The sequence below is a fragment of the Phycodurus eques genome, chromosome 5 (genome assembly GCF_024500275.1).
Source record: "Phycodurus eques isolate BA_2022a chromosome 5, UOR_Pequ_1.1, whole genome shotgun sequence".
Taxonomy (NCBI): domain Eukaryota; kingdom Metazoa; phylum Chordata; class Actinopteri; order Syngnathiformes; family Syngnathidae; genus Phycodurus; species Phycodurus eques.
The window spans coordinates 23,353,814-23,375,579 of record NC_084529.1 but is presented as its reverse complement, the minus strand read 5'-3'; the positions used below and the strand labels follow the sequence as shown (position 1 = coordinate 23,375,579).

At 42.2% G+C, this 21,766-nt stretch overlaps 2 protein-coding genes and 3 non-coding genes across 16 annotated transcripts in view; 4 read left to right on the top strand and 1 right to left on the bottom strand.

Annotated features, from left to right (window-relative positions):
• The window catches only part of cnot1 (CCR4-NOT transcription complex, subunit 1), a 56,571-nt gene extending 49,235 nt beyond the window's left edge, over positions 1 to 7,336 (top strand). For all 10 annotated transcript variants that reach the window (XM_061678187.1, XM_061678181.1, XM_061678188.1 and 7 more), the window contains 8 exons: positions 73 to 190; positions 262 to 363; positions 2,000 to 2,173; positions 3,425 to 3,574; positions 3,642 to 3,822; positions 3,898 to 4,030; positions 4,246 to 4,380; positions 6,415 to 7,336. In XM_061678187.1, coding sequence (XP_061534171.1) covers positions 73 to 190; positions 262 to 363; positions 2,000 to 2,173; positions 3,425 to 3,574; positions 3,642 to 3,822; positions 3,898 to 4,030; positions 4,246 to 4,380; positions 6,415 to 6,493 — 1,072 coding nt within the window. In that variant the 3' untranslated portion in view covers positions 6,494 to 7,336. The remainder of the gene's footprint in view (positions 1 to 72; positions 191 to 261; positions 364 to 1,999; positions 2,174 to 3,424; positions 3,575 to 3,641; positions 3,823 to 3,897; positions 4,031 to 4,245; positions 4,381 to 6,414) is intronic.
• Positions 7,337 to 7,677: 341 nt separating this feature from the next.
• On the bottom strand, positions 7,678 to 20,535 carry setd6 (SET domain containing 6, protein lysine methyltransferase). Of its 3 annotated transcripts, XM_061678191.1 has the most exons (10): positions 20,378 to 20,534; positions 19,022 to 19,093; positions 18,494 to 18,638; positions 16,813 to 16,954; positions 16,293 to 16,487; positions 14,553 to 14,700; positions 13,752 to 13,932; positions 11,863 to 11,981; positions 10,747 to 11,110; positions 7,678 to 7,845 (listed from the first exon to the last, which is right to left on the bottom strand). In XM_061678191.1, the coding sequence occupies exons 1-9, from the start codon at positions 20,402 to 20,404 to the stop codon at positions 10,787 to 10,789; spliced, it is 1,353 nt and encodes a 450-aa protein (XP_061534175.1). In that variant the 5' UTR covers positions 20,405 to 20,534; the 3' UTR covers positions 7,678 to 7,845; positions 10,747 to 10,786. The 3 variants fall into 3 exon arrangements, with proteins under 3 accessions (XP_061534175.1, XP_061534176.1, XP_061534174.1); XM_061678192.1 differs by lacking the exon at positions 7,678 to 7,845 and having other exon boundaries at positions 10,213 to 11,110; positions 20,326 to 20,535; XM_061678190.1 differs by lacking the exon at positions 7,678 to 7,845 and having other exon boundaries at positions 10,214 to 11,110.
• trnap-agg (transfer RNA proline (anticodon AGG)) lies at positions 16,607 to 16,678 on the top strand. Its single transcript has one exon. It is a non-coding gene; the product is annotated as a tRNA-Pro (tRNA).
• A 41-nt stretch (positions 20,536 to 20,576) lies between the features above and the next one.
• trnap-ugg (transfer RNA proline (anticodon UGG)) lies at positions 20,577 to 20,648 on the top strand. Its single transcript has one exon. It is a non-coding gene; the product is annotated as a tRNA-Pro (tRNA).
• Positions 20,649 to 20,869: 221 nt separating this feature from the next.
• On the top strand, positions 20,870 to 20,941 carry trnap-agg (transfer RNA proline (anticodon AGG)). Its single transcript has one exon. It is a non-coding gene; the product is annotated as a tRNA-Pro (tRNA).
• The last annotated feature ends 825 nt before the right edge of the window (positions 20,942 to 21,766 follow it).

The following is a 21,766-nucleotide window of genomic DNA, read 5'->3' as shown; positions in this document are numbered from 1 at the left end:
CTACATCTGCCTTAGCTGAAGCTCTCCTCTTTTCAAGATTTTTGACCAGATTGACCTTTTGTTTCTCTTTAGCAACACCTTTCACATACTGAGACCCACCAAAGCGCCCGGTTTTGTGTACGCTTGGCTTGAACTGATCTCCCATCGCATCTTCATCGCCCGCATGCTTGCGCACACGCCACAGCAGAAGGTTCTCCTACAGCGTTTTCACAATGAGATGTGTGTCAAATGTTATTGTATTTTAAATGTATTGTCTCCCAGGGTTGGCCCATGTATGCACAGTTGCTCATTGATCTCTTCAAGTACCTGGCACCTTTCTTGCGGAATGTAGAGCTCAACAAACCTATGCAAATCCTCTACAAGGTACGTTTTGTGTGCCTGTCGTGTTCACCTTACTCCGTCCAACTACAGTGGTACCTTGACTCTCGAGTGATCAACTAAGTTGTTTGCTACGTGCTTGATTGACATCTTTTCGTGTGTCTTGTTGCAAACCAAAATTTGAGGCACGAGCTAACTTTCGATATGGTGCCACTCGATTGAAGTGGGGGGTACAAAATCGTGGCTTTTCGTGTGGCTAACACGCCGCCCCTCTAAAAGTCACTAACCATCGTTTCCATGGTGGCGAATAAGCTGGAATTCTGACTATCGTTCTCAAGAGAGGAGGATGAGTAGTAATTAACAGAAATTAACAGAAGACCGCTAAGCCATGCTAAACCGGCACTAAGCTGTCGTTAAATGTAGTCACGAAACATCGGAATAAGTGATTGGTGCTACGGTACGGTTTTTACTGAAGTCTCGCTGGAAATGGGTTTGTTACACCAGAAAGTAACCAACTATAAACAGCAAATTGTGTATGTCTAGAGGAAAAAATATAATGCACAGCCACACACAGGACTGTCTGAAAACCGGAAATTAATTATTATGCTATCATATGTCAGCAAAAAGGAGGGCCCTCTACTATTAAAAGTATAATACAGTGGGGCAAAAAGGTATTTGGTCAGCCACCAATTGCGCAATTTCTCCCTCTTAAAAAGATGAGAGAGGCCTGTAATTTTAATCATAGGTATACCTCACCTATGAGAAACAAAATGGGGGGGGGAAAAATCATGTCTGATTTTTAAAGAATTTATTAACAAATTATGGTGGGAAATAAGTATTCGGTCACCTACAAACAAGCAAGATTTCTGGCTCTCACAGACCTGTAACAACTTCTTCAAGAGGCTCCTCTGTCCTCCACTCGTTACCTGTATTAATGGAACCTGTTTGAACTTATCAGTATAAAAGACTTATATGGGGTGCTGTGGCAATGAGGGGGAAAAAATGTACTGAAATTATTTTAGCAACTTGTTGCAATATAACAGAGAAAACTTTAAGAGGGTCTGAATACTTTCTGTACCCACTTTGTGTGTCTGTATATCTATTTATATAAGTTTATTAATTCAAAAAAATTAAGAAACTTGAAAGTCCATTCTTGTAATTTTTTAAATTGGATCAATGCATGAGTGTGTGTGTGTTTGTGAGATGACAAATGTGTTTCTATGTACATAACATTGTACAACTTTATGCAGTGTGTGAGATATATAGTAAAAAAATATATATATATATCACACCACCCTTGTTTTTTTTTAAAAATAAATTTTAATGCCTGGGGGCTTAATTGTATTGTTCAATCATTTTGGTTATCGAGAAAACCATAGAAAATTGCTAGAGCTAGATATCAGCTCTTAAATTACTTATTTTCCTTATCATTTTGTCCAAAAAAAAAGAATCTGTTGTGCCAGACCCAAAAATTACCAAGAAACTAAAAACAAGGGGTATAATATTATATCAATTACATATACAAGTATTTCATATACAAGTAAATTGAGTTAAGAGCTTAGTCACTGAATGAGTTAAAATTAATAACTCATGTTTGTACTGTCCTTGTTTTTGGAATTAACCATTTCATACTGTGGAATTAACAGTTTCATACTTTGTTTTAACTGTTGCCTTGTTTTAGGGCACACTGAGAGTACTGCTGGTCCTGTTGCATGATTTCCCAGAGTTCTTGTGTGATTACCATTATGGGTTCTGTGACGTGATCCCACCCAACTGCATTCAGCTACGTAACCTCATCCTGAGTGCCTTTCCACGCAACATGAGGCTCCCTGACCCTTTCACACCCAATCTCAAGGTAGAAAGCATTATCACACACACACACATTGACAGAGACAAACCGATGAAAGATGCACACAAGGGGTTGTACAGAGCCTGTGACTTTGCTACTAATGTTTAGTGCATGATTTTGAGTAGTCACTTATGGCTTGAGGAGGAGGCAGGAGGCAAAGCTGTAGACTTTCATTCCAATATGCCACTGCCCCTAGAGGTAATGAAAAAGTTGTACACCCTCATTCTAGTATGCCACCGCCACCTGGAGGTAATGAAACGTTGTACACTTTCATGCTAGTATTTCACCGCCACCTAGAGGTTATGAAAAAGGTGCAGCCTACACTTTCATTCCAATATGACGTACATATGACTGCATATATGTATATATAGTTGTGCTCATAAGTTTAGATTCCCAGGCAGAATTTGTGAATTTTTTTTTTTTATATATATATAAATAATTGACTGATACTCTGGTCTGATGAGACCAAGAGAACCTTTTGGCCTTAATTCTAAGCGGTGTGTGTGGAGCTCTTCACAGCTCTTCACAGTAGGTTTTCTGCAATGTTTCTGTCATCAACTGCTGTTGATACCCTTGGCCGACCTGTTCGATGTCTGTTGTTCAGTACACCAGTAGGTTTTCTTTTTCAGGACATTCCAAATTGATGTATTGGCTATGTCCAATGTTTATGCAATATCCCTGATTGATTTTCCCTCTTCTCAGATTCAAAATAGTTTGCTTTTCTCCCATAGATGGCTCGCTGGTCTTTGTTTGCATAACAGCAAATGTAGTTTTCACAGGTGAAAGCCAAAAACAAGCAATCAATCTAAAAGGCAACACCTGAGCAACTAGAAACACCCGTCAGTCACATGTTCCAATACTTTTGCTCACTTGAAAAGTGGGTGGCTTCAAACAAAAGGTGCTCTGTCCTGAGTTAACAAATCTAGATGTAAATACCATGAAATAAAAGCTGGAATTCTGAACTTTTCTCATTCATCTTTTCATCTGAAACTTAAATGTCTTCAGTATATAACAAAAACAAAGGAAGTGACCTTGCCGTTCCAATACATTTGGAGGGGACTACATATAAAGAGACAGGTCCAGAGATGCACATTCTCATGCACAGAGACACACATGGACAAACGTGTACACACACTCGTATACGGAGACTCACACACAATCTGAGTGATGTATAACATTTCCCTGGTTAAAATGAGAAGAGTGATTTGTTGTTCAAACGTGTTTGTATTTGCTGAATGTTTGCGATGTCACATGTAGGTGGACATGCTGAGTGAGATCAACATCGCTCCTCGCATCCTCACCAACTTCACAGCTGTCATGCCTTCCCAGTTCAAGAAGGATTTGGACTCCTATCTCAAAACGCGTTCTCCGGTCACTTTCCTCTCGGAGCTGCGCAGCAATCTACAAGTAAAGTCTATTTCATTTTTATGTAAAGTGTGCGCTATTGGAAATCTAAATGGTTTGTTTCTGTCAGGTTTCAAATGAGCCAGGAAACCGCTACAACATCCAGCTAATCAACGCCTTAGTGTTGTATGTGGGCACGCAGGCCATCGCGCACATCCACAACAAGGGCAGCACGCCCTCCATGAGCACCATCACCCACTCTGCACACATGGACATCTTCCAGAACCTGGCTGTGGACCTGGACACAGAGGGTAACTTGGCTAGCTACACATTGATGACTGGGTAATGATAAAGATGACACTGAACATGTATGTGGTTCTTTTCAGGACGTTACCTGTTCTTGAACGCCATCGCCAATCAGCTGCGCTACCCAAACAGCCACACGCATTATTTCAGTTGCACCATGCTCTATCTGTTTGCTGAGGCAAACACAGAGGCCATCCAGGAGCAGATCACCAGGTCGGTTTACGTACTCGTGTGTAAGCACGATAATCATGATTAATTGCATTTCAATGAGGAAATTGTATTTATCAGAGTAAAATGTTCAGTTTGGTGATAGAACGATATAAACTATTAAGTCTAGGCACTACTCTGTGTGATAATGGCAAAAATAGTGACGTGATATATTCATCCGTTTAGAGCTCTGGCTTCGATTAACGCCTCCTCTCTCACAGGGTCCTGTTGGAGAGGCTGATCGTGAACCGGCCTCACCCATGGGGTCTCCTCATCACCTTCATCGAGCTCATCAAGAATCCGGCCTTCAAGTTCTGGAGCCATGACTTCGTGCACTGTGCCCCCGAGATTGAAAAGTAGGATTAGCTCACTGTAGTAGCACTTTTTTTCTTAATCTACAATCATCCTATCGTTTTTTTCTTGCTTAAATAAAGGCTTAGGCGGTACCATTCTGAACATTCGTGCCCCCCACTGGCTCAAACAAACACTTTTGCAGTATTTAATTTCATTGTATGGGATCCTGAGGCATTCCCAGGCCATTTTGACCCCACTGCTGTTTACGTTAGCGCCTCCAACCAGTGATCCCATCAAGGAGACGGGCAGAATAACAGTCGAGCGAGAAGTGTTTGCAGAAATTAGACAATATTTCCTTTAGTGAGGGCAACTAAAGATGTCTTGTCATTGTGTCTCAAAGCTAAATTATTAACACACTTTGTTTCAAGTGGGATTAAAATAATCACTGTTACTCTTCAAAACTTTTCAGATGCAGAGATGATCGTAAGTGGTCTTCTCCTGCAAAACACACACCTCTCACAGCACATATTTGAAGTGATTTGTAAACCTGTATAATGTGTTGTTATCCATCCATCCATTTTCTGAGCCGCTTCTCCTCACTAGGGTCGCGGGCGTGCTGGAGCCTATCCCAGCTGTCGTCGGGCAGGAGGCAGGGTACACCCTGAACTGGTTGCCAGCCAATCGCAGGGCACATACAAACAAACAACCATTCGCACTCACGGTCACACCTACAGGCAATTTTTAGAGTCTCCAATCAATGCATGTTTTTGGGATGTGGGAGGAAACCGGAGTGCCCGGAGAAAACCCACGCAGGCACGGGGAGAAGATGCAAACTCCACAGGCGGGGCTGGGGATTGAACCCTGGTCCTCAGAACTGTGAGGCTGACGCTCTAACCAGTCGGCCACCGTGCTGCCAATGTGTTATGTTGAATGCAAGAAACTGTTACCTATCAAAACATTTTAATTTCCTTTTTGTGGCCAAGTACATTTGACAAAATGACCGCCCTTAGTAATGGTTGGTTAGGCGTGCCAGTCATTTTAGTATTCAGCACTGCCCAAATAGAACAGGCACTCTGCAAAATATGTAAATTCAAACTCAATAATAAAAGTGACAAAAACAGAAGATTAACTTTTTAATTACGTTTTCGATCCATCTTGATACTTGCCCATTTTCATACTTCACTGATGAGGAGCTAAATCAGTAGTACCTCGATTTTAGCTAGCCTGTGGAACTGCCTCGTTCCTCTCACCTCAATTTGCATTTATGACAATTGAGTTGCTCCTATACTGTATATGGCGGCATGAGAGCAACTTCCGGCTTGCTTTCGAAGCATTGAGTGTCTAGGACATTGCAATTAAGAGAAATGAGATCAACCTTTCAAGTGTTCTGGGCTTCCCCAATGTACAGAAACTTCTGTTGAAAAAGATCAAATTAGAAGTATTGAAACATCTACGTCTTTTTTACATCGTGTTGTCATCTTTGGAGGTTGAAAAAAGTAACAACCCTATTCTGATAAAAAGTACAGAGTATGCAGTACATTTTTCTCCTGAATTTCCCCAATGGGATTAGTGAAGTATTTGTCTACTGTGTCTAGGTTCAGTGGTATCTCGACTTATGAGTGCCCGAACATTTTTGAGTTGAGCTGTCGCTTGTTGGAAATTTTTATTTCTTTATTTTTTTTTTTTGCTTTTGCTTTATGAGCCAAATTTTTATTTGAAAGCTGCTGCTCAAATGAAGTAAAAAAAATAAATAATATTAATAAAAAAGGACTGCGCAATTAAAGTACTGTAAGGAGCGCCACAGTCGCCGATGAACTTTCAGCCGTTTATTGAACCGAGCAAGCAGTCAAGCACACAGATGGAAAATGAGATCACTCACAAAGAGCAGACGCTCACATGCAATTACCAGCCAAACTGACTGACTCCAGCTCTTGATGTCACTCACTGGGGCGCACACATCGACACAAATGCAAGTGTGTGAATGAGTTGTGAGAATAAGTACAGCTACAGTAGATTAACAAGGTATTTGTATTTGGTTACTTCCCAGCACTGCTTGTTGGCTTCAATGTGTGAAAATGTCCACCTCTCCTCGTCAGGTTGTTCCAGTCAGTGGCTCAGTGTTGCATGGGCCAGAAGCAGGCCCAGCAGGTGATGGAAGGAACCGGTGCCAGCTAGCCTGGCTCTCATTCAGCTTGTAGCCCTCGGGAGAGACGACACACGCGCACACACACAAACACCTCCCCCTTCACTGTTGGCAGCACTGGATAAACTGGCAACCACAGTCTTTAAGAAATGTGGATTTAAGGACTACTTCTCCAGGTTTTTAAGATTTACATTTTCTTTTGTTGATCTCTTTTGGAGCCAAGTCTAGAAGGAAACAATGGATGTGAGGAATGCTGTTTAAATACTGTTTTGATGCTTTGATGTAAATAATGGGGGGGAAAGGGAGATTCGATAAGAGTGGGGAATGTCGAAAAAATTGTACACTGACGTTAAAAAAAAAAAAAAAAAAAAAAAAAAAAAAAAAAAATCTGAACATATTTCACTCTTACCAAAGTTTTTGGTTTGCTTCCCTCAAATCTTTTTTGCCCCTCACTTTGTTTGCTCTCAGAAGCTGAAAGCTAAAAATGATTGAAGATATTTTTTATTTTATTTTTTTTCTCCCTCTGTGTCCTTAAGTGGAGCCGAAGATGTAGTTTAGTCTCCAGGGGCGCTGTCGTGTTTGTGGTGTGTCGGGTGGAGATGGTTTACTGATGGGTGGTGCTGACACATCTCTCTCCCTGGCACTTGTAAAATTGTTCAAAGTTAAAATGGTTGACCTTGTATCTTGACAATTTGTACAAAGATTCAAATTGAAGAACAACAGAAGGACCAATACAACGCATTTTGTAACATTTTGAATGTTTTGTAAATGTATTGGTCCATGTGTATTTTGTAGTCCTTTCTAGTTTGCCTTTAGTTCTTGCTACTTAATTGCAGTCTGCGTACATACAATTAATAAAGCATTCAAACTGCAAATCATGATTGCAGGTCTTCTTTATTAAGTCATAGATTTCAGGTATAAATACAAGTGTTCCCCGGGTATATAATTGTCCGCACCGCTGCTATATTGGTTATAGTTTATAAAACACGTAAAATCAGTTGTGTGTATGTCCTTATGTGCCAATTCAGACGTTATCTCAAGGCACTTTACACATTTAGCAGGTTAAGAACCACACGTCACACATTGAAAACCAACTGAACCCAAATGAGCATGCACAGCAACAGACAAAGAAATTCTAAGAAAGAAACCGCCAACAGAACCCAAGATCTGTGGGGCAACCATCTGTCTCGGCTGGCTAGCTTGAGATGGAGTCAGTTGAGGGTCAGAGGTTAGATGGAGAAAACAGGGTTGAGCGGAGGAGAGAACAATGCACACAACAATAGTAGTAGTCCCATGATGACAGCAACAACAATTTACTCGTCCACGCCTAAGACCACCGTCCTCATGGATAAATGTGAAGGTGCCATGGTGCCGCTGCCGGTCTCTAGAAGCAGGGAGCAACAACCACGGGGAAGAGAAGGGATGAAAGAGAAGCAGCTTAGTTACATACTACATGGATGATGGTGAGACAACAGTACACCTAACAATGGTGGTATACAGAGCAGGTTGATATAAGCAAATTGAGAAAAAAGAGTTAAGGATAGTGAAGGGAAGCTCAGAGGATCAAGGCAGATTCCTTGGCAGTCGAGGCTTGTTGCAACATAAGAGATTATTTTTCTTAATCTTCCAGGTGTGGCTATTCGAAAATAGTTTCAGCAAAGCTCCTGAAGTCCAAGCCAATAGGTCAGCATAAGATTGTGTGCCTGCGAGTACGTGGCAAATGATTGACACCGTTGTGGTCACGCCTCCTGTCTCAGGTTCTTCCACGGGTGTGGTTGGTTTTTGAAGAAAAAAAAAACAACCCAACACTTTGCTGAAAATTCACTTTAACGGCTTTTGTACATACTTACTGCCTGCCCATAAAGTGTTAAATTAAATCTCTTACCTGCCTAATTCTGAAAACTTGTCAATGAGCGAGCCATTCAGCACTTTCGTGCCACTGATTTGTAACAGTGGGGCTCATATGAATGATCCCAACTTCGTTTTTCAACCTATGACTTGGAAGCTAAACTGCTTGAAGATCCAGAGTGACTTTCAAGCCACGGCCAGGGTATGGCCCCCCGACTATATTGTGTGAAACAGAGGTACTACCATGCCGAAACACCCAAATCCCCCACGCCACGGGTCTGACACCCCTCCTTCGCTCCAAACCCAAAAGGTAAGCAGAGCAGCATTGAGTGTTAAAGGATGCACAGAAGTAGCGCTAGCTTCTACAACCCCAATTCCAATGAAGTTGGGATGTGTTCAACATAAATAAAAACAGAATACAGTTTTTTGCAAATCATGTTCAACCTATTTTTAATTGAATATGCTAAAAGACAAGATATTTAATGTTCAAACTGATAAATTTTGTTTTTAGCAAATAATCATTAACTTAGAATTTTATGGCTGCAACACGTTCCAAAAAACTTTCCCATTCCTGCTTGATGTACAGCTTCAGCTGTTCAACAGTCCGGGGTCTCCGTTGTCGTATTTTACGCTTCATAATGAGCCACACATTTTCAATGGGAGAGAGGTCTGGACTGCAGGCAGGCCAGTCTTGTACCCACACTATTTTACTACGAAGTCACGGTGTTGTAATGTGCAGAATATGGTTTGGCATTGTCTTGCTGAAATAAGCAGGGGCGTCCATGAAGAAGACGTTGCTTGGATGGCAGCGTATGTTTCTCCAAAACCTGTATGTACCTTTCAGCATTAATGGTGCCTTCACAGATTTGTATGTTACCCATGCCATTGGCACTAACACAGCCCCATACCATCACAGATGCTGGCTTTTGAACTTTGTGTCCATAACAGTCCGGATGGTTCTTTTCCTCTTTGGCCCGGAGGACACGACGTCCACAATTTCCCAAAACAATTTGAAATGTGGACTCTGACCACAGAACACTTTTCCAGTTTGCATCGGTCCATCTTTGATGAGCTCAGGCCCAGAGAAGCCGGCGGCGTTTCTGGGTGTTGTTGATAAATGGCTTTTGCTTTGCATAGTAGAGTTTCAAGTTGCACTTACGGATGTAGCGCCGAACTGTATTTACTGAGATTGATTTTCGGAAGTGTTCCTGAGCCCATGTGGTGATATCCTTTACACAGTGATGTCAGTTTTTGATGCAGTGCCGCCTGAGGGATCGAAGGTCACGGGCATTCAATGTTGGTTTTCGGCCTAGCCGCTTACATGCAGTGATTTCTCCAGATTCTCTGAACCTCTTGATGATGATATGGACCGCAGATGAGGGAATCCCTAAATTCCTTGCAATTGTACATTGAGGAACATTGTCCTTAAACTGTTCAACTATTTTCTCACACACTTGTTCACAAAGAGGTGAACCTCGCTCCATCTTTGCTTGTAAATGACTGAGCAATTCAGGGAAGCTCCTTTTATACCCAATCATGGCACCCACCTGTTCCCAATTAGCCCGTTCACCTGTGGGATGTTCCAAACAGGTGTTTGATGAGCATTCCTAAACTTTCTCAGTCTTTTTTGCCACCTGTCCCAGCTTTTTTGGAACGTGTTGCAGCCATAAAATTCTAAGATAATTATTATTTGCTAAAAACAATCAAGTTTATCAGTTTGAACATTAAATATCTTGTCTTTGTAGTGTATTCAATTAAATATAGGTTGAACATGATTTGCAAATCATTGTATTCTGTTTTTATTTATGTTTAACACAATGTCCCAACTTCATTGAAATTGGGGTTGTAATAAGTACCACGTTTGATTGCTTGGTGAAGTTGACCCGGTGGTAGTGGGATGCATTTGTGTTTGGTAATGTGTTCATGCACCAATTACACTTGAAGTGCTGCCTCCAAGAGTGAAAATGTTTTTATTGTCGTCACGGGCTATTTTCCTATATTCAAAAGCAGTGTTAATGTTAAAACATTGCATAATGTTACAGTGACTTACATTAATATTAAATACACATTTCAGGAAGAAAACCTTTGCTTAGTTTTGATGAACACTCTGGCCTGCTATACTACTGTATTTTAATGGTAACCATTGTGGTAGTACATGGAGAGCCAAGTATGTTTTGATGTGGTACTTGGTGTAAAACGTTTGAGAAGAACTGGTGTACTGTATGAAGTGCTGTCGCCGTAAGTGAAAATGCTCTTATTGTGTCGCTCAATTTTTTCATCAAAACACCAGGGTTCCACTCTTTGTCGTGATGGTAACGAAATCCAAACTCACCATTGGCCAAAGCAGTATATGAAGCGGTGTCCTGTCACTTACTTACATGTGACAGGACTGGCTCCTTAACACAGACTAATTGAAAAACAAGAAATCTCCATGTACCTTGCAATGAAACCTTTATTAATGGATATGTAGAAAAAGTTCATGTCTTTGTGAGCTCCATGATTTTGTCCAGGATGCTCTTCTGTCCACATCGGACCTGCAACGCGTTCCTTTGCCTGCTGCTCAGTGCCTTTAGCGAGGCCTGGTCCTCCATCACAGCCCGGTCTCGGTCCACGTCGGGGTAGCCGCTCACGGTCAGACGTGCCGCTTCCTGCAGGAGCCGCTTCCACTTGCTGCTTAATCCTGTGAGCCCGTCGTTGGAGAACGCCCGAGAAATCTCCTCCTCGTCGTCGTCGTCGTCGTCCTCCCATCCGTCGTCGTCGTCTTTGAACTCCAAGAATTCCTCCCTGGACATGCACAGCACCTGAAAACACCCGCACCACACATCAATGCGTACTCAAAAGATATTCGGTCAGAATTCATAATTACCTCACAGACACTACAGTATCACACAACTAAAACACTTTTGCACATTACTGAAAGGCTCTCTCACACACACGACTGAAATGCTTACACGTGTAAAAAAACTCACCACTAATACGCAGAGTAAAGAAATTTCTCGCAATTGTTCGTGCTCGCTGATAGACATTCAACTGTTTTCCTTCACATAATCTACAAATATTTTTCACTCACACAGTATTGAAAAGAGCTTCAGACTCACAGTCACAGACAATAAAACTGACATGCACAACAGAATTTTTTTTTCTCGAGAACACACGACTGAAATTTCTTTCGCTCGCACACGCTACTCTAACGCTCTCAAACACTATTGAATGTTTCTCTCACACTTCCTAAAACACTCATACACACTACCAAAAGGCACTCACAAAACGCTAGATTCCCCCCTCACTGCAGAATTTATTTTTCACTCAAACACACTTATTAAACTGTCTCACGCACTACTGAAGGGGTTTCACTCACATCCTGCTAAAATGCTCTTGCAAACAAGTGATTTTTGTTTTTGTTTTCGCTCACAAACACGCAACAGAATTTTTTTTGCGCTCCTCAATGACATAAGCATTTTTCTGTTCTCTGATTGGTTGGTCAGACCAAAACTTGGAACCGTCACATACGATTTAGGCAAGAAATGAGCTGTAAATGTAGCTTGTGTATCACCTTGAGCACTGAGTGTAGCTCCGTTTCGGTGAGGCAGCGGTTTTTGCCAAAGACAAATGCACTTTTCTCCCGTATCATCTCCCACATCTCCTCCAACAGCTGCTGATCCCCATCCGGCTCTGTAAAGCAAAGAGATTATTCTCCAATGCACCTGCAAAATCGTGGTTCGTTGTTCACTTCACACCACCTCTATCGCGCTGATTTTTAAACAACCCTTTTTTATTTCATGGGTTTTTACAGTATACATTCAGTGGGTACGGAAAGTATTCAGACCCCCCTTAAAATTTTCACTCTTTGTTGTATTGCAGCCATTTGCTAAAATCATTTAAGTTCTTTTTTCCCCTCGTTAATGTACACACAGCAGCCCATATTGACAGAAAAAACTAAATTGTTGAAGTTTTTGCAGATTTATTAAAAAAGAAAAACTGAAATATAACACAGCCATAAGTATTCAGACCCTTAGCTGTGACACTCATATTTAACTCGGGCGCTGTCTATTTCTTCTGATCATCGTTGAGATGGTTCAAGACCTTCATTGGAGTCCAGCTGTGCTTGATTATACTGATTGGACTTTATTAGGAAGGCCACACACCTGTCTATATAAAACCTTACAGCTCACAGTGCATGTCAGAGCAAATGAGAATCGTGAGGTCAAAGGAACTGCCTGAAGAGCTCAGAGACAGAGTTGTGGTAAGGCACAGATCTGACCAAGATTACAAAAAGAATTCTGCTGCACTTAAGGTTCCTAAGAGCACAGTGGCCTCCATAATCATGAAATGGAAGACCAGAACCCGTCCTAGAGCTGGCCATCCGGCCAAACTGAGCACTCGGGGAGAAGAACCTTGGTGAAAGAGGTAAAGAACCCAAAGATGACTGTGGCTGAGCTCCAGAGATGCAGTCGAGAGATGGGAGAAAGTCAACCATCACTGCAGCCCTCCACCTGAAAGCCTGCATGGTGTTTGCTAAAAAACACCTGAAGGACTCCAAGATGGTGAGAAATAAGATTCTCTGGTCTGACGAGACCAAGACGGAACTTTTTGGCCTTAATTCTAAGTGGCATGTGTGGAGAAAACCAGGCAAAGCTCATCACCTGTCCAATACAGTCCCAACAGTGAAGCATGGTGGTGGCAGCATCATGCTGTGGGGGTGTTTTCTCAGCTGCAGGGACAGGACGACTGGTTGCAATCGAAGGAAAGATGAATGCGGCCAAGTACACGGATATCCTGGACTAAAACCTTCTCCAGGGTGCTCAGGACCTCAGACTGGGCCAAAGGTTCACTTTCCAACAAGACAATGACCCCTAAGCACACAGATAAAATAACAAAGGAGTGGCTGCAGAACAATTCCGTGACTGTTCTTGAATGGCCCAGCCAGAGCCCTGACTTAAACCCAATTGAGCATCTCTGGAGAGCCCTGAAGATGTCTGCCCACCAACGTTCACCATCCAACCTGACAGAACTGGAGAGGATCTGCAAGGAGGAATGGCAGAGGATCTCCAAATCCAGGTGTGAACAACTTGTTGCATCATTCCCAAAAAGACCCATGGCCATTAGCTCAAAAGGGTGCTTCTGCTAAATACTGAGCAAAGGGTCTGTGTGATATTTCAATTTTTCTTTTTTAATAATTTTTTTTCCCCCTGTCAATATGGGGTGCTGTGTGTACATTAATGAGGGAAAAAATGAAAAATTATTTTAGCAAATGGTTGCAATATAACAGAGTGGAAAATTTAAGGGGGTCTGAATATTTTCGGTATCCACTGTACATACAGGACAAGTCTGAATTTTGTGTTGTAGTGTAGAACCACATTGGTTCTAGAACGTATCCCCCATGATTAATGGGGGTTTACTGATTACTATATTCCCTCTTGGAATGATAATAATGAGATGAACCTCTTGTGGCCGCTTTGTGCAGGTTGGCAACGGGGATGTCAGCAGTGTCGTCGGCGTTGTCGGTATGCAGCTGGGTGAAGCCGTACATGTGCAGCAGCTGCCAGTTGGCCATTTGCCCGTAGGTGTTGAACACTTCCTCACCTTTTCTGATGGGGCGCACGCATACCATCTTCAAAGTGTCCTGAGGGGGAGGGGGGGGGGACAGAAAAGAGCAGCAGAGTGGCATTGATTTTTGTTGGATGCACAAATTATCATTAGCTAACAGAATTTGCTTCTGTTAAGCAGCAGCAATTTAAATTTTTGGCTATGTTGCCCATTTAGGGGTTGGCAAAACAAAAAGGCATGCGCCACACCGCTACACTAATGGACAAATACATTTCAGCAGCTTGGTGAAGAAATGCTGCCTCCGCAAGTAATAAATTGAGCGCCCGCAAAGATTCAATTGCATTAAGTGTATGTAGGGGGGAGATATGGTTAAGTTTGTCAGTGGTGACTTAGCACAAGATTGGCAGAGCCGCAGACTTGTTGTTGGATTCAGAGTTTGGCGGTACATACTTGATTGCTCAGTGGTGATGGTGGAATGGCGATGATATACACGGCACCGTGCATTTCGGTATTTGACAAAAAGCAGATCACAGACATGATATTAAAACACTTGTGAACTGTTTTAAATTGTGAACAAAATTTACAGTATATCGAAGCTCATTCACTGCCAGCCCCCCCCCCCAGTTAAAATGGATACTGTATTTGACTTCTATAGCCGCCAATGGCAGTGAATAAGAAACCAAAGTGTGTCTTTACTGCTGTGAACTCCAGATTGGCATTGTGCTTGGACACGTGGTTGAGCATGTCAGCCATGGGAACCATCATAGGTGGATTGGGGGCCTTCTCCTCTGTCTCGTCATCTTCATCATCATCATCATCCCCTTCTTCTTGTGGCTCTTGGAAACTACGCAGGTAGGGAATACAGTGGTACCTTGATGAAGTTATGATTTCAATCCGTTGTTCCGTCCATGACCAAGCTCGTAACTTGGTTCCAGCCAGCCGAACACACTGTATTGTATAAAAACATTATAAAACGAAAATAAACTATAATTAAAAAAAACTATGCAGAGAAACAAACTGCTTTTACAGGTGCTGAGGAATACAGTGGTGCCTTGAGATACAAGTGACTTCTCTTACGGGTTTATCGAGATATGAGCCGTTGTTTGGCTGATTTGTTGCTTTGACTTGCGAGCAAAAATTTTAGACATGAGTGAGTATGGTGGCAGTGAACTCAACTCAATTCACAGCAAGCGGCAATTTGTCAGATCGTGAACATTTCTTAAAAAAAAAAAAAGAGACTTCAAGCTGTTTGTCATTCCCAGTTGAGGTTTACTGTCAAACTACATAAAGTAAAGACAACTGTGTGGTAAAAAAGAACCACATAGCTTTGTCTTAGTGAAGTCCGTTAGCTGCATGCTAACAAGCAATGCGAAATACCATAGACAGACAAACAAATAGCATCTGTATCGCTGAGCTAGATCCCTTTAATGAACGGATACTTGAACACAAAAAGGTGGATTAAACGCATGTAGACAGATAATATAACAATGCTCACAGGCATATATTCTTTAACCTCTGAAGAACAACTAATATTACTGCGGCTTATTGAGAAGTTGCAACCGTTTCCATGTATAGCCTTATGTCTGTATTATACTGCCCCCACTTGCCCATGGCACCCACATCAGACGAAGCAGCAAAACTTCCATTGAACCGACGCAAAATATTTGGCATATACTTCACTCTTTACGTTCTATTTAATTATGTTATTACTGTACGTTTATATAAACTACAATATTATAGAGTGCTATTTTTCTTATTAAGAAGCACGTTACAAAAATGCTGTTTTTGCTTGGGAGGCTGCAACGTATTAATGGTATTTCCATTAATTTTAAAAAAGAAAGATGATTTGAGATAAGAGTATTTTGAGTTAGGAGCGTAGTCATGGAATTAATTAAACTTGTATTAAAAAGGCACCACTGTACTTTAAAAAGTTTTTCAAAATTTATTATTATTATTTTTTAAAATATATTTAGTGACTATCCATACATTCCTGCACTGGATCACTTAACGGTGCTCTAAAATAACGTAGCGCAAATTACGTATTTTACCTACGAACGGGCAAGCCCATATATGGACAGCGCTCCGGTCGACTGAGCCATAGAAAAAGGAGAAAGCATGCGACGTTGGAAGGAGGAGGAGGAAGCCGGACAAGCATTTAGCCTACATCATATCAAAACGACGAAGGCTTTGTTGTAATGCTGAATTCGAGCGTTAGGGGGCGGCGGAAATCGAGGCTTATAGCTTTCAGTGTGTTTTGATGAGCTTAAATGTGTTTAATGTGTTTGGGTGGGTTAAACTATCGGTTGGGTCTGGAACGTATCCCCCGCTATAAATGGGGGTTCACTGTATAAATTAACAGAATATGAAGAAAGGGTAGAATTTCATTTTCAAAATAAGCATTCAAGCATAGAAACCTTTCAAGTGTGTTTGACCAACCTGTAGGCCATGACAAAAGCCACCATCTCCGTGTACAGCTCCAGCGTGTGCGTCTGGGAGTTCCAGATGTCAGGATGCTTGGCAACAAAGGGAAGGACCACGTCTCTGTATTCCCTCTGGATGTTAGCCAGGTCTTTGTCCACCGCCTCCGGGATACCGGTTCCCCTCAGCAGTTTGTGTCGCTCCTCTTTGGACCTAAATGGACCATCAGCAGTATCGCGTTTTGACCACCGGGGGGTGCTGTTTGACCCTTACGACCCTTGCCACATCACCAACTTTGGGGTTTGACTATAGATGAACAGGAACAGAAATGTGGCTCGTTGGTCTAGGGGTATGATTCTCGCTTAGGGTGCGAGAGGTCCCGGGTTCAAATCCCGGACGAGCCCTGCTTTTGACTTTTCTGACACACCTCATGTGTTTGTCGGTCTCTCTCAAAAGCATGGAAACGAGGCATTCTGTCCAACTGCTTAACTTAGGAATGTCTTCATACAGTTATCTTGTGTTTTTTTTCTTTTCTCACCAGAACATGGGATGGTCTAACATCTTGAAGTCGGTCCATAATGACAGGTATGGTTTCCATTGTGAGTGCGCTGTAGTGTATTCGTACAGCAGAGCCAGCAGGAGGGGCACCCAGCCTGATGAGCTCTCCAAGGAGACTTTCTCTGAGGGGGGAAACGGGGGTTTAAAAAAGGGGGCCAGCCTGAGCAGGGTGATCTGATTACAGTGAACCCGCGTTTCTCACCGGGAATATGTTCCAGACCGACCCCGAATACGTGAAAGTCCGTTACATAGAGACCAAATCAAAATGTTTTTAGCCCTCCCTCACACACACACACTTTAAAACACTCAAACGCATGAAAACACACTTTTTAAAGACACTGTATTTGAACAAAATAAAAAAATGGCAACCATTAACTGCATGCATGTTCCTACCTCACCTATGGTTGAGGTAGGAACTGAACGAGATTGCAGATACAAGCAGCCAAAATGAGTTTCCGCCGCGTGGTGTCCGGGCTCTCCCTTAGCGATAGGATGAGAAGTCATCTGGGAGGGGCTCAAAGTCAAGCCGCTGCTCTTCCGCATTGAGAGGAGCCAGATGTGGTGGCTCGGGCATCTGATTAGGATGTCCCATGGAAAATACTTGATGAATGTGCATGCATGGGCTGCGGGGGTGGCATGTGAAGTCTTTGTGAGCTGTGGCCAACAACAGCTTTTACATGAGTGCGTTTATTGTGTTTTACTGGTCTCCCATTTAGGTCCCGTTTGGGTTTGTGCTGCAAGATTTACCCCAAAGGTAGGTTAGGTTATTTGATTTCATTCCTCCATCATTACGTTTGAGGAAGGCATTTTCCAACAGATATGTATAAAATGTTTGGTTGGGATGTCTTTGCGTAACTTTGCATAATGGATAGCTTGCTAGAAGACAACAGCATACAATCCATTTCAACGTAAAAAGAGCTCCATTAATCTGAGTTACAGAAAAGTCAAGCTGAAGCAATCACAGCCTTCTTTGTTCGATAACAGGGAAATAGACCCAAGCCTAAAAGATGCTAAGTCAAACATCATCAGTCACCCAAATAAAAACGAACAAACTCAATGGTAGCCTAAGCTCATTTACAAATTATTCCTGCATGCTAACCTTGAGACATCTACCCTTGTTGGTATCTCCTGAATTTATTAGCCAGTCCCTCAATGATCATGTTAACTATGTCTGAGTTTCCACCATATCTATTTTTTAAATCATCTTACCTGATGAAATGTAAATTGTTGCTGCTGTTCCAAGCAGTTTACCTCACTTAACATCTTCTTTTCCATTGACATTTCATATGTTCAAACTATGGCAGTAGGGAAGAAATAGTATCATTCAAGCCATTTACCCTGTTTTCTCAATCGCAATCATACAGTGGAAGGGTTTGTTTACTAGTGCTGCCATCGGTGATAGCTTCAGCTTTTTCCACCCGGAAGAACGTGTCACGTCATGATGAAATTTCAATGTGCTTAAGACTATTTTAACAAATTTTGCTCTCACCAAATTGCAGATTTTTACCTATGATTTGGTCTGAAACATACTCCGAGCGATTAATGAGGGTTCGCTGTATTGTAAAAACCCATTCTAAAAACAATCGCTTAAAAATCTGCGATATAGCGAAGGCTTGAACGACGAACCGCAGTACAACGGGACGGGATGTTGCCGTATTTACCTCCTTCCAGCAGTGCTGAGACGTGTGTCGTCCCCTGGTGAAGAAGAGCTGATCTTGGGATGGTGAACAACACTGTGCCTTCCTCGATGTCGTCCTGAGCTAACATCCCATAGTCGGCCACCGTGCCTTCTTTGCTTAAACGTACCTGCGTAGGCAATTGAAATGATCCAACAGTGATTCCCAACCACTATGCCGTGAGAGATCACTGACACAGGTGTGCCATGGGAAATGATGTCATGGCACTTCATTGGTCTGACAATTATTTATTTCCGACAAATAATGTATCTTTGTTCAACTATCTGTGCCAGTGATGTATGGTTACTGGCACAATAATTCATTGCTCTTCCCCACAATTGCAGAAGGTACATAATTAACCTGTGTATCCACTTTTTGTGTTATTTTTCTTTGGTGGTGTACCATGGAAGTTTGTATCTATCCATAATTTAAAATATAATTTGCCTCAATAAACATTGGGAAACATTGATGCAACAGACACAAGAGAGGATTTTGTTCTGGAGACCAGCGTACCTTTGTGCTGAGCACTAGACCAACACTGTTGCACCACCGGAGGAAGTTCTGCAGGGGAGCGTCGTCGTCTACCTGCACAGTTTGAAGAGGAACATAGCTACACAAATCATTGTTGTAAACCCCTTAACTGACATATAGCATAGATTTGGAGTCACTCTGCAGCTCCCTGAAAAGATATGAGATAGAAAGGGATAGATGGATAACTGAGGCAAGGGAGGCCTGCAGTTGTTTAGACGTTTCCTGAGTTCCTTTGTGGCCTCCTGGATTAGTCATTGCTGTTCTCTTCAGGTAATCTTAGTAGGCTGGCCACTACTGGGAAGGTTCACCACTGTTCCATGTTTTCTCCACGTGAGAATAAAGGCTCTCCCTATGGTTTGCTGGAATCCTAAAGCTTTAGAAATGGCTTTCGTAACCCTTTCCAGACTAATAGATGTCAATTACTTTATTACTCGACTGCAGTAAAATTTATTTGGATCGTGTCATTTTGTTGCAGCTTTTTTACAACTTTTGTCTGACTTGCTTTTGTCAGGACAGTTTCTGTTTAACGGATTACTTGATTGAACAGGTCTGGAGGTAATCAGGCTTGGGTGTGATCAGTGGAAATTAACCAAAAATTGTGATTAGCCACAATTAATTCATGGTTTAACAAGGGGTGTAATTACTTTTTTCACACACGGCCTTAATAAATGAAATCACCATTTAAATACAGTATTTTAAGTTCACTTCGGTTATTGCTGTGTGAGATGTACATTTTTTTTTTGAATATTTTAAACATTAAAGTGGGGAAACTATGCAAAAATATAAGAATTTGAGAAGAGGGCCAATCCTTTTTCACGGCACTGTACATGCATAAAATAGACATAAAAATACTTACGGAAAGGGGCACTTTTTGTTCTTTCAACTACAATCACAATGTTCAATTGAACATTTCGGTATCCTTGGCGATGTGTTTTTGGTTGGCTCAATATTTTCTTGTTTGTGTCGATTAGTTGTTAATAAAGCTTTGTGGACTAAAAGTCAATTAAATTTTGTTTGTAACCCATTGGGTGACAATTAAAGGTTTATGAAAACACATAGGCAATGGAAGCTAGCTTACGACGTGGTTAGCTAAATATCAGGTAAAATACGGACTGTATTTTACCTTATATTTTGCTAATCCACGTGGATTACTATGATTTAAAATATATTGCATAATATAGATAACCCCTACGATGACATAATAGACTAAGAATAATAATGCTATTAATTGTTAATAAGATATTATCGCCATAGCACGTGTAAACCACATTGTTATTTACTCGTACATTCATTCGTCGCACCGCCACATTGCATTTTCTTCAGCGAACGAAAGCAAACCTTGGGTCGCTTGGCTCCTGATGACATTTTCTGGTTGTAATGAATCCTGTTAAGCGGCGAAGTGGACTTTAAACAGCTTCCCGGACCTCGGTCTTCTTGTACGCAAGAATACGACCCTGAATCAAGGCTTGCAGGCTACTACCGCTACTCATACGCTTCAGTTCAGGCAGTTGAGATACATATGCGCATCCTCAAGTGCGGCTCGTTGGTCTAGGGGCATGATTCTCGCTTTGGGTGCGAGAGGTCCCGGGTTCAAATCCCGGACGAGCCCATCTTTTCTTCAATTTTGCTATTATATTTTCCATAATGCCATTTAACGACCCAATTCATCAACTAACAATAAATGCACCCCAAAATGTCAGCACTGTAAATCTGTGTTCCTCAAATGTAATGTCTACTTTTGACACCCAGGGGACGCCATTTTACGATTTCAATTTTTGCCACATCACCAAGTTTATAAGTTTAGAAGTACATATTTTTAATAGGAATCATGGCTCGTTGGTCTAGGGGTATGATTCTCGCTTAGGGTGCGAGAGGTCCCGGGTTCAAATCCCGGACGAGCCCGGTTTTTAACTTACGTGGGAGAAGAATACACATTTTAAGTGCATGTGATGGTTAGAGCCATTCAAGACTCTAGTTAACCTAAAATAAATCCTATATTTATGTACTCAGATAATGTATCTATATACTCACATTTGCATTTTAGTTGGGTGCCTGGGCCACAAGTACAGAATGTGTGTGTGTGTAAAACAAAGACAACTGTAATAAAAAACAAGCACATAGCTTTGCCTTAGTGAAGTCTGTTTGGTTAATGCTAACAATGCGAAATACCATAGGCAGACTGGTGGGGTGGTGGAGAGGCGGTTAACTAAGTGGGTTGGCGTTGGGGCCCCTTTGGCCTCCTCCGGGTGGCCGGTTTTGGTGTGCCTCGGTGGGGCCGGTGGACCACCCAGGGTCCCTTCGGTGTGGGTGGTGTCCCGTCCACTGGGCCGCTCTCGGGTTGGCTCATGTACCCGATCCCGCCTCTTGGGTGGGTGAGGTGGGCTCCTCAGCCCCCACGGTGCAGGCAGAGCAATTACAGGACACTTCTGACGGTTATTGTGCATGCGAGACAGTGTCAATTCAATTGCATGGGTCCGAGGATACTTGCTTCTGGGACTTATTCGCTTGGTGTGGGACACTCGCTCATTGTGATAAATCACTCTATAACTATGCGAACCTCCTGGGTATCCCCTCACTTGCACTCTGTTTCTATAGATGTTTAGAATTTACATAGCCACTCCCACCACACTTCAGTCGTACAGTCGGGTCCACGACCTCTGTCCTGCATGCTTCCCCTCCGGTCCTTGTCCTGTCCAGTCCTGTCCTATATTGTCCTGTCCTTCCTTC